At 41.0% G+C, this 15,100-nt stretch overlaps 1 protein-coding gene across 1 annotated transcript; it reads right to left on the minus strand.

The window, feature by feature from the left end:
* Positions 1-264: 264 nt before the first annotated feature.
* On the minus strand, positions 265-9,941 carry acsl3b (acyl-CoA synthetase long chain family member 3b). Its single transcript, XM_026313890.1, has 15 exons — positions 9,752-9,941; positions 7,039-7,495; positions 6,248-6,425; positions 6,040-6,149; positions 5,715-5,853; positions 4,725-4,875; positions 4,399-4,522; positions 4,210-4,281; positions 3,923-4,062; positions 3,421-3,593; positions 3,210-3,284; positions 2,933-3,121; positions 2,736-2,850; positions 2,379-2,536; positions 265-2,179 (listed from the first exon to the last, which is right to left on the minus strand). Exons 2-15 carry the CDS (start codon positions 7,387-7,389, stop codon positions 2,022-2,024), a joined length of 2,133 nt encoding a protein of 710 aa, XP_026169675.1. The 5' UTR covers positions 7,390-7,495; positions 9,752-9,941; the 3' UTR covers positions 265-2,021.
* Positions 9,942-15,100: the final 5,159 nt, after the last annotated feature.

Genomic DNA, 15,100 nt, shown 5'->3' on the forward strand with positions numbered 1-15,100 from the left:
TACCTTTATTAATGCTATATATGTCTTCAGTTCAAGCAAAGCAGGGATTGCATTTAGAGAAGGCGGCTGCAAAAAGATGTTGTTGCCCTTACAAAGAACCACTGACCAAACACCTTTAATCTTCGGTCCCTAAACTGAAAGAGAGAAGAACAAAAAAAAAACAATACTGAAGCACAAGTGTCAATCCTACCACCACCAATCTAAAAACCTATGCTAATTAATGTGTATGTCATATGGGAGTTATAAATGGCATCTGACAGAATCTGAGAAATGCAATTCTTTTTATATACATTACACATACAGCATTATACACATAATCCAATTTGGAGATACAGAAATGTTTTTTTTTTCTTCCACTCTATGAAGTCAAGTGAGCTAACGCCATACAGTACACTCACATTTAAATAAGGAGTGTTTTCAGAAGGAATTGCTTTGACAGTTGTTCGACTGGAGTGTCGAATATATAGGTTCCGTTGCTTTTCGTCATGCAATTTCTACATTGTCAAATATTCATTTTTCACCTCACGGTCTTTCACTTAACATTGTTCAGCACAGCACGTTCAAATGAGCTACGTGTATACATCCGTATCGCCATCTTTTTACTATCACCTTTATGCCCCACTACACCTGTGTACTTCCAACTAGTTTCCCACTAGGCTAAACATTTCTACACAATGGGGACTGCTTTCTGTTCATTTTTAATCTTCCTATATACTTTACCTTAAAATTTGTGTATAAATATTGCACATTCTTTTTGTATTTAATATTCATAAGTAAAAATAATAAAAATATTAGTAACTAGACCTACGGCAAAAGGATAATATCTACAGAACAACTAATGAAGTGCCAATTGGTGTAACTATTTTTCTACGGTAGGCTAAGTTCCCTTGGAGACATCATATGGTGCATTGGTCATAACTGGAGGACTACATGGCAGATGTGGCAGGGTTACTGGTATGTCAATAAGCCAACAAAACAGCCACAGGTTGGGAGGCATTCATGGGCTGCTCAGATACAGAGATAAATTAAACTCTGGGGCAAAATGAAGAGATGGAACAAAGGCCCATTGGATTTCCTACAGATTTTTGACCCTGCTGCAAAGGTCAAAAGAAGGCAGAGAAGAACTGGATCGCTTGTAGTAAAGTCAGTAAACACATGTTCAAATATTATAAACTTTGGGTGACAGGCAAATCAGAGGAGAAAAAAAAAAAAATACAAAAAAACCCTCAATGTATAATTCACAAACAAAATGGCAATAATAAAAAAGAAATGGGAAAAAGAATAAAAACATTTTCAGAATAATATAACTATAAAATAACAAGAAAAAAATATTTTAAAACATCTTAATGCTCAATCTCTCATGGCTTAGCAACACAGATTCCTCAGACACATGAAAAAATACTCATCACGAGTTAAAAAACAAACCAAACATGAAGAAAACAGACATGGATAAAGATAATAGAAATCCCTGCAGAGATTCCAACCTGAATGTTACTTAGAGCCCAGGAGGGATTCCTCTCAGGCTCATGCTACTCCATTTTCACTGCCAGGTGTCTGCCGTACAAGTCCATACTGAACCGGTGGAAAGCTCCGGAGAGCAGCGGAGGAGGGAGAGAAGCAACAGAGAGGACGCTCTGACATTGATCCAGATTCATTTTGTTTCACTTTGAGTCATGCGGATGTCCGACTTCATGTGGTGCCTCGGTTGTCATAGCAACTCAAGCCGGCTAAATCCATCAAAGAGGCGCGGTGAGTGCGTGGCGCTGTGTGCGTCTGGCTGGTTCAGTTGCCTTTTGGTCTTGACAGAGAGCGTTAAGCTGGATTCAGTATTTCCCCCTCCATTGATTGAAGCTGGTCACGGTGAAGCCAAGGAGGACGTGTATGAGATGCTTTTTGTGTCTGTATGTGTGTGCATGTGTTAATTGTATCTAAAGTGTAACCGCTCTTCAAGTAGACAGTGGCGTCTGAGCTCCTTGTGTGTAACTACATATGTGTGCATTTTTAAGTGTTTGGAGTGTATGTTATTTTCCACCGTACATCCTCTCAATGTCTTCCTGGTAGTGTGTTTTGAGCTCTTTGCGTTTAAGTTTGAATGCATCAGTGACCAAACCGGTCTCTGGGGTCCAGGGCTCAGCACTCAACCGAATCTTCTTTGGGATCTCAAACCGCTCCAGTTTTGCTGGGTGAAGGGGGGAGGAAAGTCACAGGTCAGACTCACAGATACAGCGCAAGACTAGTATAAAGTCTGGCACAAGACAGGAGACACTATCACACCATTTCTGAATTGAAAATGCGACGGAGACTTCCAGCAGTTGCTGAGACATTTTTGAGCCTATAATCTGGTTTAACAAGTGATGGAGACAGACACTGTTTCCTACCTGAGATAGCAGCCTCGGTAATGATTCGGAGGGCCTCTTTCTCCATCTGCGAGCTGTTGCAAATTTCCTCCCATGTGCCCTTCACCTGCATCTGCTCTGCCAGCAACATTAGCTGCTTGTGGTTAGGCACCACAAAGCTGATCACATATGACTGGTCACTGAAAAACAGGTACAAAAGAGTCAACAAATTTAGTTTTTTCACCATTAGGGAGAAGGAAATTGAGTTGTGAGACGAAACAATAAAGGCGGAAGAAGACGCTGGCTTAAGTGTTTGTGCTTGGTGTCTGCATTTAAAAAGGAAATTGAATTTAAGTCAAAGGTCTGGAAGAAACAGATTCAGGAAGTGCAGGATTTTACCTGTTGGCATAGGCACAGATGTTGTCAATGAGAGGGCAGTTCTTCAGAACAGCTTCCACTTTTCCCAGGGACACATACTCACCGGCCTGCAACTTCACAAGGTCCTTTTTACGGTCTACAGGAGAAGAACACATGTCTCAGTCCTGCAGAGTGTATTAAACCACACACGTAGACACACACATTTGTGGATCTCTTACCGATGATCTTAAGGCATCCGTCGGGGTGAAACTCTCCAATGTCTCCTGTGCAGAACCATCTCTGGCCATTCTCATCCACGAAAAAGTCCTCATTCTTGGTTTTGTTTTTGTAGTAACCCATTGTTACATTGGGGCCGCCAATCAAAATTTCTCCTCGGGGGTTGGGCTCGTCTGTGCTGTAGTAACCACCTAGAGAAGCAAAGAACTCACTGCTTAATTACAAGCAACTAAAGATTCTCTTATTTCTTTACAGTTGGGTTGTTGCCATTTGACTCACCTTCTTCCCAATCCTTCAGTGTGATCTCTGAACAAACCAATGGAGCGCCAACTCGTCCTGTGCTGTAGTCCCAAACTGAAAAACACCAACAGAGACTACTGCAGTGAGGTAATTACTGTCAATCAAATATGAGGGCTCCAAAAAGGTGGAAAAAAACAGTCAATGCCTCACATTTCCTGCTTTCCTCCCTTTGCAAAATACATTTTCTTACCCTCACTGATGGTGCCAGCGCCGCAGGTCTCTGTCAGGCCGTAGCCCTGCCCCACAGGACAGCAGAGACAGATGTTCATGAAGCGCTGTGTGGCTGCCGAGAGTGGAGCTCCTCCAGAAAGCAGCACACGCGTGTTCCCTCCCAGGAGGGCGCGCACCCGCTTGAAAACCAGACTGAGGGAGAGAATGAAGAACAAAATACACAAAGACTGAAAAGGCTGTTCAGACTATGACAAAGTTCGCAATAAATAAACCACTACTGGAGAATGTTTCGTGCAAACACAATGCCAGAATCAATATCATGCAATGATTCACATCTGCTAGAGAATGATTTCCCACATCTTTTGTAGAAGCTTACTGTTAACAGGGGTTAGATCAAGCTTATGATTAGCCATTTAGGAAGAGAGGTTTGTTTCTTGATAGCTCATTTATCACAGAAGAAGATAAAGTCAACAGACGGGGCTTCGCAGCTCACGTGCACAGTAACATAATATGTGTGTTACCTGTCACAGAGAGGTGTGCTGTAGCCCTTGGAGATCTGCTCCATTTTATAGTTGTAAGCCAGCACAAAGAGCGTCTTCTGGAATTTGCTCATTTCCTCTACTTTGGTCATTACATTCTTGTAGATCCGATCCATGATCTCCTATAGGCAAAAAGTAAACAAAACCCTCAGTTTACACTTTCCCCATTTCAAGTCTGCTATCATTGAACAGTACTTCATTATGATATATAATATCAGTTTAACTCCATAAACTGTGCCTGTGCAGTGTAAAAAAAAAAAAACACTTACTGGTACAGCAGCCATGAGAGTAGGTTTCAGCACACTGGTATCCCCTTTACTGCCCTTCTTTATCTTGGTGGACTGTGAAAACAACATAAGACATCTAAGCTTAGAAACCAACAGGGACAAAAATCATATGTAATACATCTTGGAAAGCGATGCAACACTGACTGCAACCAAATCCTTTTATACACTGACCTGGTCGGCTAGAGTCTGAGGGGAGGAGTAGCCAATGCGACAGCCATGGGAGATGCACACAAGTTCAGCGCTGAGCTCTAAAACGTGCGCCAACGGCAGGTAGCCAATGTACGTGTCGCTTTCACTGCAGGAAGAGAAATATCTGCAGGTCAACTTCCACTACAGACATAGACAAAAAGAAGGACATTTCATGGTAGCATAGAGAAGAGAAAAAAAAAAATCAAGCAACTGTTTGGAGAGTTGCAGAACACTCGAACTGAAGAAAGGAAGTGTCAGAAGACATTTCAGAGAAGTGTTAAATGGCAGTGCATCTGATACTGGCATACTTGAGGTTTGGTATCCGCTCAGCCATGCCAGTGATTCCAGCGATGATGTTGCCATGGGAGATCATGACACCCTTGGGGATGCCTGTGGAGCCGCTTGTGTACATGATGACGGCGATGTCCGAGGTCTGTGGCTGTCTGCGGTCAACTCCTACTGCAGAGGCAGAAGAGATGAAAGATGCTGGTTAGACAGGAAACAAACCACACCTCAATATAAACATTATTAGCTTTCATAATGCAGAAATTATGAAGAAATGGCAGCTCACAAAAATGGAAAAATAAAAAGAACTGAATGGGTTTGAAACAACTGCCACTATGAAAAACTGTACACTATCTTATTATTCATAGGACTGAAACTAATCACTGTTTTCACTATCAATTAAACTATTGATTCTTTTATTAAAGAATAATTTAGTCTATTAAAGTTGACGACCAAAATGCTCCTTTTGCTTAACTTAACTGCTCAACAGCCAAAGATTTAATTTCCAGTGATATAAAACTGACAAAAGCAGCAACTTGAAAATATAGAAAATATAATTAATTTTGCACAGATAATATAATCAACTATTGCTTAGCTTGTATTTTTTTATAAAATAGCATCTGTTAAAATGAAAAATGGACAAAAAAAAAAAAAATACAAGAAAAACCGAAGACTGAGACCTCTGGCTATCTGTGAAAAAAAAAAAAAAAAAGGTATATACTCAACCTAGTGAACACTTTGATTAAGGGATGTATTTACAACCGAAAAACTGTTTTCTATGACATTGAGAACACAGTCACTGTTTCTCATTTTCTGGAACAGTCGACCAGCGTTAGCGTGGCACTGCATGTTTGGGAAGTGGTGGTCTGACCTTTTGCTCCCTCTGTCATGCACGTCACATCACTCCAATTACACATCAGGGTGTCGGCTTTGTATTAAGCTTCCATCAGTGTACTTCCATTTCCCCTGACACAATTGGGAAGCTTTTTAATCACTTTCACAAAAATACTTACTATTTTCAGGCTTGGATCCTATCTCCTTTACAGTGTCCATGCTGTAGACCGTGATGCCTCTGGGGATGTCTTTCCAGGTTGTCGGTTTACTGTCTACGACAATGATATACTGCAGTCTTGGCACATCGCACAAAATGTCCTGGACACAGTTGGATGTAGGAGATGGAGTTAGAGGAAAAAGTAATTATGCAAATTGAACCAAGCTTCTTATCAAACCCTAATGCTGTACACAGTAAACATCCTGTAATTCAGGGACATATCAGTGCTGGGTTTTTCTTTGACAAAGGAACATGATGGAGACAGATGGTGAGAGTGAAGCTGATACCTTGAGGCGCTGTTGAAGCAGATCTTTGCTTGTGATGATGTGCGTGATCTCTGTCTCGTTCAGGCCGTGCGCGATGGCCGTGAGTCCCAGGGTGGCGTATAGAGTCACCACTGTCAAGTTCCAATTTGGTTAAATCAGTCAGTCATCTCAAATGTTTTACTGTACATCTAAGAATGTTTGAACACACATTTGTCTTCCTGTCACTCACGTGGAAAATTGTACATGAAGCAGGCTTGTGATGCCACGATCCACTCGGCTCTAGTCTCACAGATGATTGCGATGTTACACAGAGGCTTCTGGCCCAGAGCTGTCAGACCACTGCCAAAACACTTTGCCGCCTGGTAGGCTTCCTCATATGATAACCAGTTATAGTTCCCAAGGATTACCTACACACAACATGCAAAGTGTATGTAGAGATACTTCTGAATATTACATAGTACACTGAACAACATAAAAATATATACATGTACATTCTGTAGGCCTCAGTAGCTTTTCAGGAGCATTTTTAGTGAAGAGGATAAATATAAACAGTAAATGATGCCAGACAGTGACTGAATTAATGCGTACTGATTTGCATGAAAATATGGAAAGAGTAACATGTAAACTGTAATGTAGGTGAGAATCTGAGCTGTAATACTGAAGAGGTTGAATCAGAAAAAGGTCTGTTGTATATATCATCATTGTTCATAGTCAGTCAGCACCATCTAGAGGGTTTTTGCAGCTATGCAGGTGTTAATAAGGCCTTCAGCTGAGGCACAGAGGAGCAGCAACACTGCCGCTGCCTCCTGCTGTGCACAGTGGTAGACTGCGCTCTCACCCCCACGAGCACAAACAAACCTTCTGTAATGCCACATAATGACCATACAGTTCTACAAATAAAAATGATCAGAGACACATTTGCTCAACACAACACCGAATAAAAGAATGTAAAAGAATAGTGAAACAACACAATCAGTTACAAGTAAGCAAGGGCACCAGGAAAAAGTCAGTGCCTCTTACCTTCTTGAAGACCTTGCCGTTAGGCTGGAGCTCATCTTCCTCGCTGAGCACTTCCCTGGTGCCCAGACAGTCTCTCTGCGGAAACTTCTTGGCAGCGTGTTCAAACATTTTGTCCAGCGTGTTCACCCCATGGTGCAGCCATGCGACCAGTTTCTCTTGGCTGTTGGCAGATCTGTAAGGTCCTGCTGGGTGTCCGCTAACCGAACGTGCCTTGATCTGGCGAGACCGTTCTAAGTTTGTGCCAGCCCCAGAGAAGAAGTACCAGGGTATGAAGGTGATGGCGGAGTAAATCCAGACAACAGAGCGGAAAACCTGCAACAGCAGGGGGTTCAGATCTTCCTTCAACTTCATCTTTAATGATGAGATCAGCAACACGTTGCACTGGTCACCGCTCTGTCACTATTTTGACTTGCTGCTGGGTTTGAAGGATGCAGGATGTGCTGGAAGTAAACTCAACCTGAAATATACAGACACATCATGAAATCTTATAAGTATATTTAGGAATAAAAATGTATTAGAACAAGCAAAAATACTGAGTGGCAGCAAATGTGCCCAACTGTCTCTAGGCAACTCAATCTCTGCCTATTCTAAGACTGGTTTTCAGTCAGCACTATTTATCTCACCAAGGCCAGCCTTACAGAGAAAGCATGACGCTACAACTGATGGTCTCTTTCTCTATTTCATCATACAAAAAAAAAAAAAGAAAAATCGAACATTTGTACAATTTGGACCCAAAGCCGAAGGCTACTGTTAGTGAACACACAGGGTTGAATTTGTTTAATATTCTGAAATTAGACACATTCTTTGTTCTTCACCGCAAGTTAGCAACTTTTCCATGAACTATGTTTGCAAATGAAGGATTATACCATGTGCTACACTCATTACTTCTCTTTTTTTTGGCTCTATTACAAAAACCTTTGGATCACCTCTGAGAGATGAGCTATTTCTAGTCTACCCTTAGGGCCAGAGTGTAATTTGCAGTTTGCTAATCACTAGCCACTGAGCCTGAGCACATGCTAGAAGTGACAGTGACTCATTCTGCAGCTTAAGAGGAGAGGTCCTAAAGTCACATGGGAGGTGAGCGAAACCTGGCAAACTAATGCAACAGTAGTGATGGATGATGGTGCACGGCTCTGAGTCAAATGCAAACACAAGCTCCAAAAAAAATAAGATAAAAGTTACTCAGTAATTCCAAACTTAGCAGAAGATTCAAAAACATTTAAGAAAGCTCTCATTTAACTGTACTCCAGTTAGAGATGAACGTAGGGGCCAACTTACTTAGGTAAAACATAGAGGCCACAAGTTAGTGAGTGTAAGGGCCAAATAGGCTAGTCACTTGCCCTTCACCACATTCCTGTGCTACAGTAAAGAATGTGACATCATGACTGGTGTAATTACACATAGGGGCCTGTTAGTTTCTACACAATAATAGATGAGTGGCCTCTCAGAGAATGGAGTTCAGCATAAATTCAAATCAGTATGTGCGCATGAACACGTTCAGTCAGGTGCTCCAAACGTCCTCAAGTGGACACTTGAAGGAACACCACATGATGTCTAACCACATCTATAAATATAATCATTTCAAAGTGACTACACAGAGTTTCTGAAAACTGTCAGCTCACTCTGCTCCAACCCAAACACCTGCTACTTTTATTATCAAAATTTTGCTTCAGAAATGCCCCATAGCCCAAGTCAAAGTAGGGTGAAGGATGAACCTGTTTGGTAAGAACACACATACCACAGCCAACCGCCACTGTTCAACTGAATTTAGGCAGAGCAATCACACGACGATGCAGCACAGTCAGGAGGGGAAAAATGTACTTAACACTTGCAATGCTGGTTCAGTCCCTGTGCATTTTGAATAATGACAACACACCCATTTCAAGTTACCATTTCAACATAACATGACATAGGATCAGACCTGCAAATAGGGCCATTTGGAAAAAAAAAAACAGCAACACACTCAGGACTACAAAGATATTCTGCTTTACAATCAACAGTATGTCCACATGAGAACAAGGACAGGAACTTAAGTAAACATACTTAGAACCAGATTTTAAAACTACTGATTAAGGAGGCATTTCAGTGATTACAGCTGCTGTCAACTTCAATACATCCATTCATCCTTTTCACAACTCTAACTTCACACATTTTCCATCAACGCATGCTTTATGTTTTAATTAAAAATAAAAGTATAATCATTTGTCGAGGTGTTATTGAGGATTTTTAATAACCTTATTTTTTGTGTAACGTTACATTAGATTGATCATTTGCTGGTGTGTTCACATTGTTTATTTTAGATAACCGCTATCAGCATTAGATAACAATGCACTGCTGTTATGATGACCTGAACATATCTTAAGATGTGATGTTAGATGCTATCAGGACCTAACATGATAACCAGTTCTCAGTCTATCCAGCTCAAAACAGGAAACATGACATCCCATAATGTCCATGAAGCATCACGATCACATCTAGCGGACAGGTCAAAGACGCACTAGCTAGCAGCTAGCAAAGCAGGGATGCTAACATTTAGCTTTTGGGCTAACGACTGCACCTAGAAAAATCTGTTTACTGATCAACTGATAAAAGGCAGATCACGCTTCGCACCGTGGACAAATGTACTTATGGCATATTAAAGACGATGTGGTCGCTAACAATCAGTCCGTCTCATCAACATCTGCAAGGCATTCACGCAGCAGTCCAATCTCACCTCTATCCTCAACCGCTGCGGGGCTGGAGCCAATATACTTATCCTTGTAACCAAAACTCTGGCATTATATCGATACGATATATCAACGCTTATAAATCCAAGCGTTACGTGTCTTATGAAGCGGGTTTCATTTGCAGTAAAATTGTAAATCGGGGCATCACCGGGCCAGCTTTACCAGCCCGGAAGTTACTGAGTGACGTCACAAGATTTCTCCGTTAGTGATTGGAGCGCTGGAGGTGGCGCGTGCTTGGAGGGGGAGCGGGGACGTCAGTGAGGTTACTAGCGGTCAAGACCAGAGCTGTCCAGTCACCGAACCGAACCGGCGGGACTTTCACCGTTAGCCGCCATTCAGCACGACGAGGCGGCGTAGACCGGACCAGGTTACCGGTTCATTTGAATGGGTTAGCTGTTGTTCGAGTTTCTAATTCACTGATTATTCTCGAGAGAGACAGTTGTGGACTGAAACTGAAAAAAACTCAAACCCGAGGCATGTGGCTGCGTAGCACACTAAATATGAAGCACAGTCATGTTTAATTCATCTGACAGGTTTGCCTCACTTTACGCAACATGGTGTGAAAGTGCTTTAATCACCATCACAGAAACTTTAACTTTCCTCCCTGGACTAGTCTAATCTGTAGTTAAATGCTGCAAATGACATGCACCCAGTCAAGAAAGAGAAAGTGAAAATAAAGTAGCTTTTACTGTGCACCTCAAAATCCACCACGAACTAACATGAAGCATAAGTCCCATAATTTGAGTGCTGCCCAAATATCTAAAAATACAAATAAAATAATAAAAAAATATAGCTTTGTTGCGGCTGTTTATTTGGTTATACTTGTTATACTGTAATTTATACTATGGGCTTCCATGTTTGCAGTAGTGTTTGTACTCAAGTAACTTCAGCAGTTGTATTAAATGGGATTGTTATCAATAATGATGTTGAAAATAATTAAATAAAATTTAAAAAATGTCTATCATCATTATTAGTAAGAGAAAGCTATTCTAGTGTTTTGATCTAAGAAATATCTGCACTGCTGTTACTTTTCTCTGGATACTTCATTCATCTGGCAGGTGCCATTACTCATGAGGCAATCTACAGAAATGTATTGATCAGTCATCATAATGTACTGCGACTGAAATAGAACTGCAACGAATCCTCGAGGAAGTCGATGAACTCTATTACAAAAAATGCTCGAAGCAAATTATTTTACTCGACGATTCGTTTAATTACTGCCACTTGCGTTATCGGACCTGCTCCGCTTATGGATCTTTGTTCCACACGGACCGTAATCACTGTCGTACAACGCATTTCAGTATCAATAACTGGCGCCATGTCAGAGAGCGAAACCGTCTGTAAAAGGCAGAAAATGTCCAAAGTTTGGGATCATTTCCAACTTAAGATGAGAACACGGTACAATGTGTGTAATATAAAGTAGAACTGGTGAACCACGACAACACTTCGTCAATGTTTCAACATCTGGACAGAAAGCATCTAGTTGTGAACCAGAGCGGCTCACCCACTCGAACCGACACAAGGGAACGTTACTTCAAGGTAACCTGTCGTTTCTGCTATGTATAACACAATAGTATTATTGTTTTATAAGGTAATGTCACTGCGACTAGTAGCAGGCGGGCAACGTCTATTTTGATGTTAGCATGATTGCTAATAATAAATTGCTAATTAAGATAAACGCAGCAGCGCTAGCTAGAACGTATGTAGCTGTGATAGTGAAATGTCGAAAGTCAATGTTGATAACTAGGTATAGCCTAGGTCTAATGTTAAATTGTAGAAACATGTTGCAAATGCAATGCAAAAGTTTATCTTATCCAGAGGTGGCAAACGTACTCACATTCTATACTTAGTAAAAGTACAGGTACTTGTGTGTTAAAAGACTGGTAAAAGTAGAAATACTGACTCAACTCCTTTATTCAAGTAAAGGTAAAAGTACAGGGTCTGAAATGTAGTTAAGTAAAAAAGTAAAAAATGTTGTTTTTTGCCGTCAGTGATACACAACACATTTTTTGATAACTTGGCAAAACCAAAAAAGTTGGACACAAAACAGGAAATTTTTCTTCTTTCATTAACAACTTGCACAGTGCTGGTACAGGGGACAACACGAAACGCATTCATCATGAATCATTCCTGGATGTCTTGCTTTTCGGACTCGGCAACACTCCCTGGATCCCTGTCTTCCTCCATGTCGCACTGAACCTGTACACACACTCGATTTCCCTCTCTTACGTCTTTTATGTCGTGTCGTCATTCGCGGAGGATGAAAAAGTTTACAAGCCTGTTTTGATAAGAGTAGAAAGTACAGATATTTGTGTTTAAATGTAGGTAGTAAAAGTAAAAAGTCATCAGAAAAATAAATACTCAAGTAAAGTACAAATACCTGAAAAATCTACTTAAGTACAGTAACGAAGTATTGGTACTTTGTTACTTCCCATCTCTGATTTTATCTGATCACTCAATCAATTGCCGTAATATTCGGTCAATACCCGCTGAGTACCTATGGTCTTTCAATTTCCTATTCTGATGAAGTGCATTTGAGTGTATGTGTTGACCTGGGAAGAGCATGTGAAAATAGATGTCATCTACTTCTTTTTCATTTTTAATGTCAGTAACTGTTTAACTGAGATTATATTTTTTGCTGAGTAGAATGACAAGTGGAGACAGCAAATTAAAATGAATCTCTAAGATAGATAGATAGATAGATAAAAAGAAAGGATTCCCCTGATTCAAAATTCAATTCAATTTAACAATTTACAGATTCAATTCAATGATTGGTGTGTTGTTCAACTTGATGCATTCTCACTTTTAGACAACAGAGGGAGTCAGTGCTTGTTTTATGAGGGGTTTGCTCTGTGCTGTTCATAATCCTTTTTGTTTCAACTTGACAGAGAAAAGATGTTGTTACAATTAGCGTGTACAGAAGGAGAGAAAAGTCCTTTTCGACTTGTGAAGAGTGACCCAGTGAAAGTGAACATGCTTGATAAGCTGTGTTTGACACTCTAACCCTGGACATTGATCCCTGCTTATGAGTCTTTGGTGTGTTTGCATGCTTGTTAGGCCATATGTCTGTATACGCATATGCTGCCAAATGCAATCCCATATACGCTCAAATTCACGCTTATTGGTCCACACTTGGGAACGCACATGAGCATGTCATCACATGATGAGCCAGAGTCCTTTCAGATTGGTGATAAACGCTGCCCTCAGGCTATGACTTTGGGGTCATCTTGTTGGGACACAAACCATCCCAGTGCAGATGTTACAAGCAAAAGAAACACTTTCATCTCTTCTGTGAAATACGTGTGTCCAATCTGATAATGACACAGAGACACGCTTTGCATACACTTAAAGAAGGGCACAGGAAGAAAGGACATGTATCTAAAACTGTCTGTTTCTGGGTGACCTTGTCTTGTGCACAATATGGGTTTTCCCTGCGATCTATGTGTGGCAACCACTGAACTGTGTCATATGACCTATGACGGTATTTGCTTAATAATATTTCTGTCAACTTCTTGTTGCTCAAAAAAGAATGACTGTACCAAAAGTAGTAAATGTAAATGTGCCTTAGAGTGGCTTTACAATAAGATGTCACTTAGATTCTACTCTTGAAGTAAAACAGGTAAACTAATAACTTTTGTGCCCTTGGCTGATTATGAAGCCCCTTGACGTCCAGTTGGACTTACAGGGAGGAGAGGGGGAAGGGGTTGTGTAGGGATTAGGGAACAAAAGGATCCTTCTCTGTCATCAAAGAGGATCTGCTCCCAACTCATCCCCTTCTCTGTGGCGACAGCTTTTTATTTTTCGGGAGAGGGAGTGATGGCTGGAGGGAGGGTGGTAGCGAGAGAGTTTCATGGTAGGGGATGCAGATTTCAAAGTAATCTTTAACTTTAAGCCCTGCAGTCCCTGTGAAATGAAGCCCTCTGCCCCAGACACAGTGTTGCCTGTGGCTCCCAGTAGAGGCCTGCCACCCCTCCTTTTTTCCTCAAGCTTTTGTCACGGTGGCATTTAAGTGGCATTACTCAGCGACTGGATGACGAAATGAAGGAGTCCCTTTGACGGACTGAAAGAGATGGATTTTAACTCCAGAGACTAGGGTCGCCTTTTAAAACAACACTGAGTTGAGATAAATGCCTGGTGTGTTATTAGGATTTAGCAAATGCCTGAACCCAATAGAGACATCTTTGTGAATCATAGTTAATGTAATCTAATTGTGAAGTGTCTGCATTTCAAGTCTTTTAATAATTTTATCAAATGTAGCAAATGATGGTGTAATGGAATGCATGTTTGGGGTTTAATTAATAGGAAACAAACCCACAAAGACTCAATTAGCCATTGTTTTATGGCAGGTTTCCCTGTAACCTAATACCTTTGAGAGTAATCTGGGTGTGGACCTAATCATTAGTGGACTTTATATCTTCCTGCAGTTTATATGACTTGGGAATACAAACTTAAACCCATCAGATGAATTAAGACCCCTAGGAGGTCACCTCCATTGTCTCACTACTTTACAACACTACTTATTTTGCACCCCCTACCCCAAAGTTATTTCTCTCATCTTGTGAAGGCTCATGTCCCCTCAGGGTCATTGGCCTGGGATCCCCTGCTGACCTGGTCCACCATGGGGAGTCAGTGTAATCACATAGAGGTAGTTAAGGGGTAAACAGGTTCTGTCATTGGCACAATAGGACATGTTGTTAGAGATGGTGGTGGCACAAGAAAACCATTATGAATCAAATACCATCATCTTGACACATATACACACACGCATGCATACATACCTGCTCACCTAGTCACCACTGAGCGCGTTGCAAACTCTGTCACATAAATAGTTTCAATGCAGGAAACCAATCTGGGAGGTTGTAAGGGAGGAAACAGCTGTAATGTGCAGTCTTCCTATTCTTCCAGTCAGTGTCTCATAATGTTGCAAGACATTGATGTAGACATCCATTTAGGTCAAAACAGACCTATTTAACAGCACCCATTTTGGCCTGTCAGGAGGAAAAGCACAGGTCTTGCTAATAACATTGACAATGCTGTGTTGCATTTAGTGGGACTAACCTGTGCTTTTCCTATTGTGACATGTAGAAATGTCTTTGTTGAAAAAGGGCCTGCAGAGAGTCCAATGGTGTTTGAAATGGAGCAAAAATCTTTTGAGATTAACTTGAGATCTGTCCTTATAATACAGGTTTGTCTCATTTCCATAAATAAAATTCTCTGTACTTACTGAAATACTTGGGACACCATTTGTATTTGTATTTTTGGACAGATTTTAATGCATAATAGACCCATCACCTCCACCACCCTTGTGTTTTATTTCACATCCAAGGTGTCAACCT

This window comes from Mastacembelus armatus, chromosome 17, assembly GCF_900324485.2.
Source record: "Mastacembelus armatus chromosome 17, fMasArm1.2, whole genome shotgun sequence".
NCBI classification, from domain to species: Eukaryota; Metazoa; Chordata; class Actinopteri; order Synbranchiformes; family Mastacembelidae; genus Mastacembelus; species Mastacembelus armatus.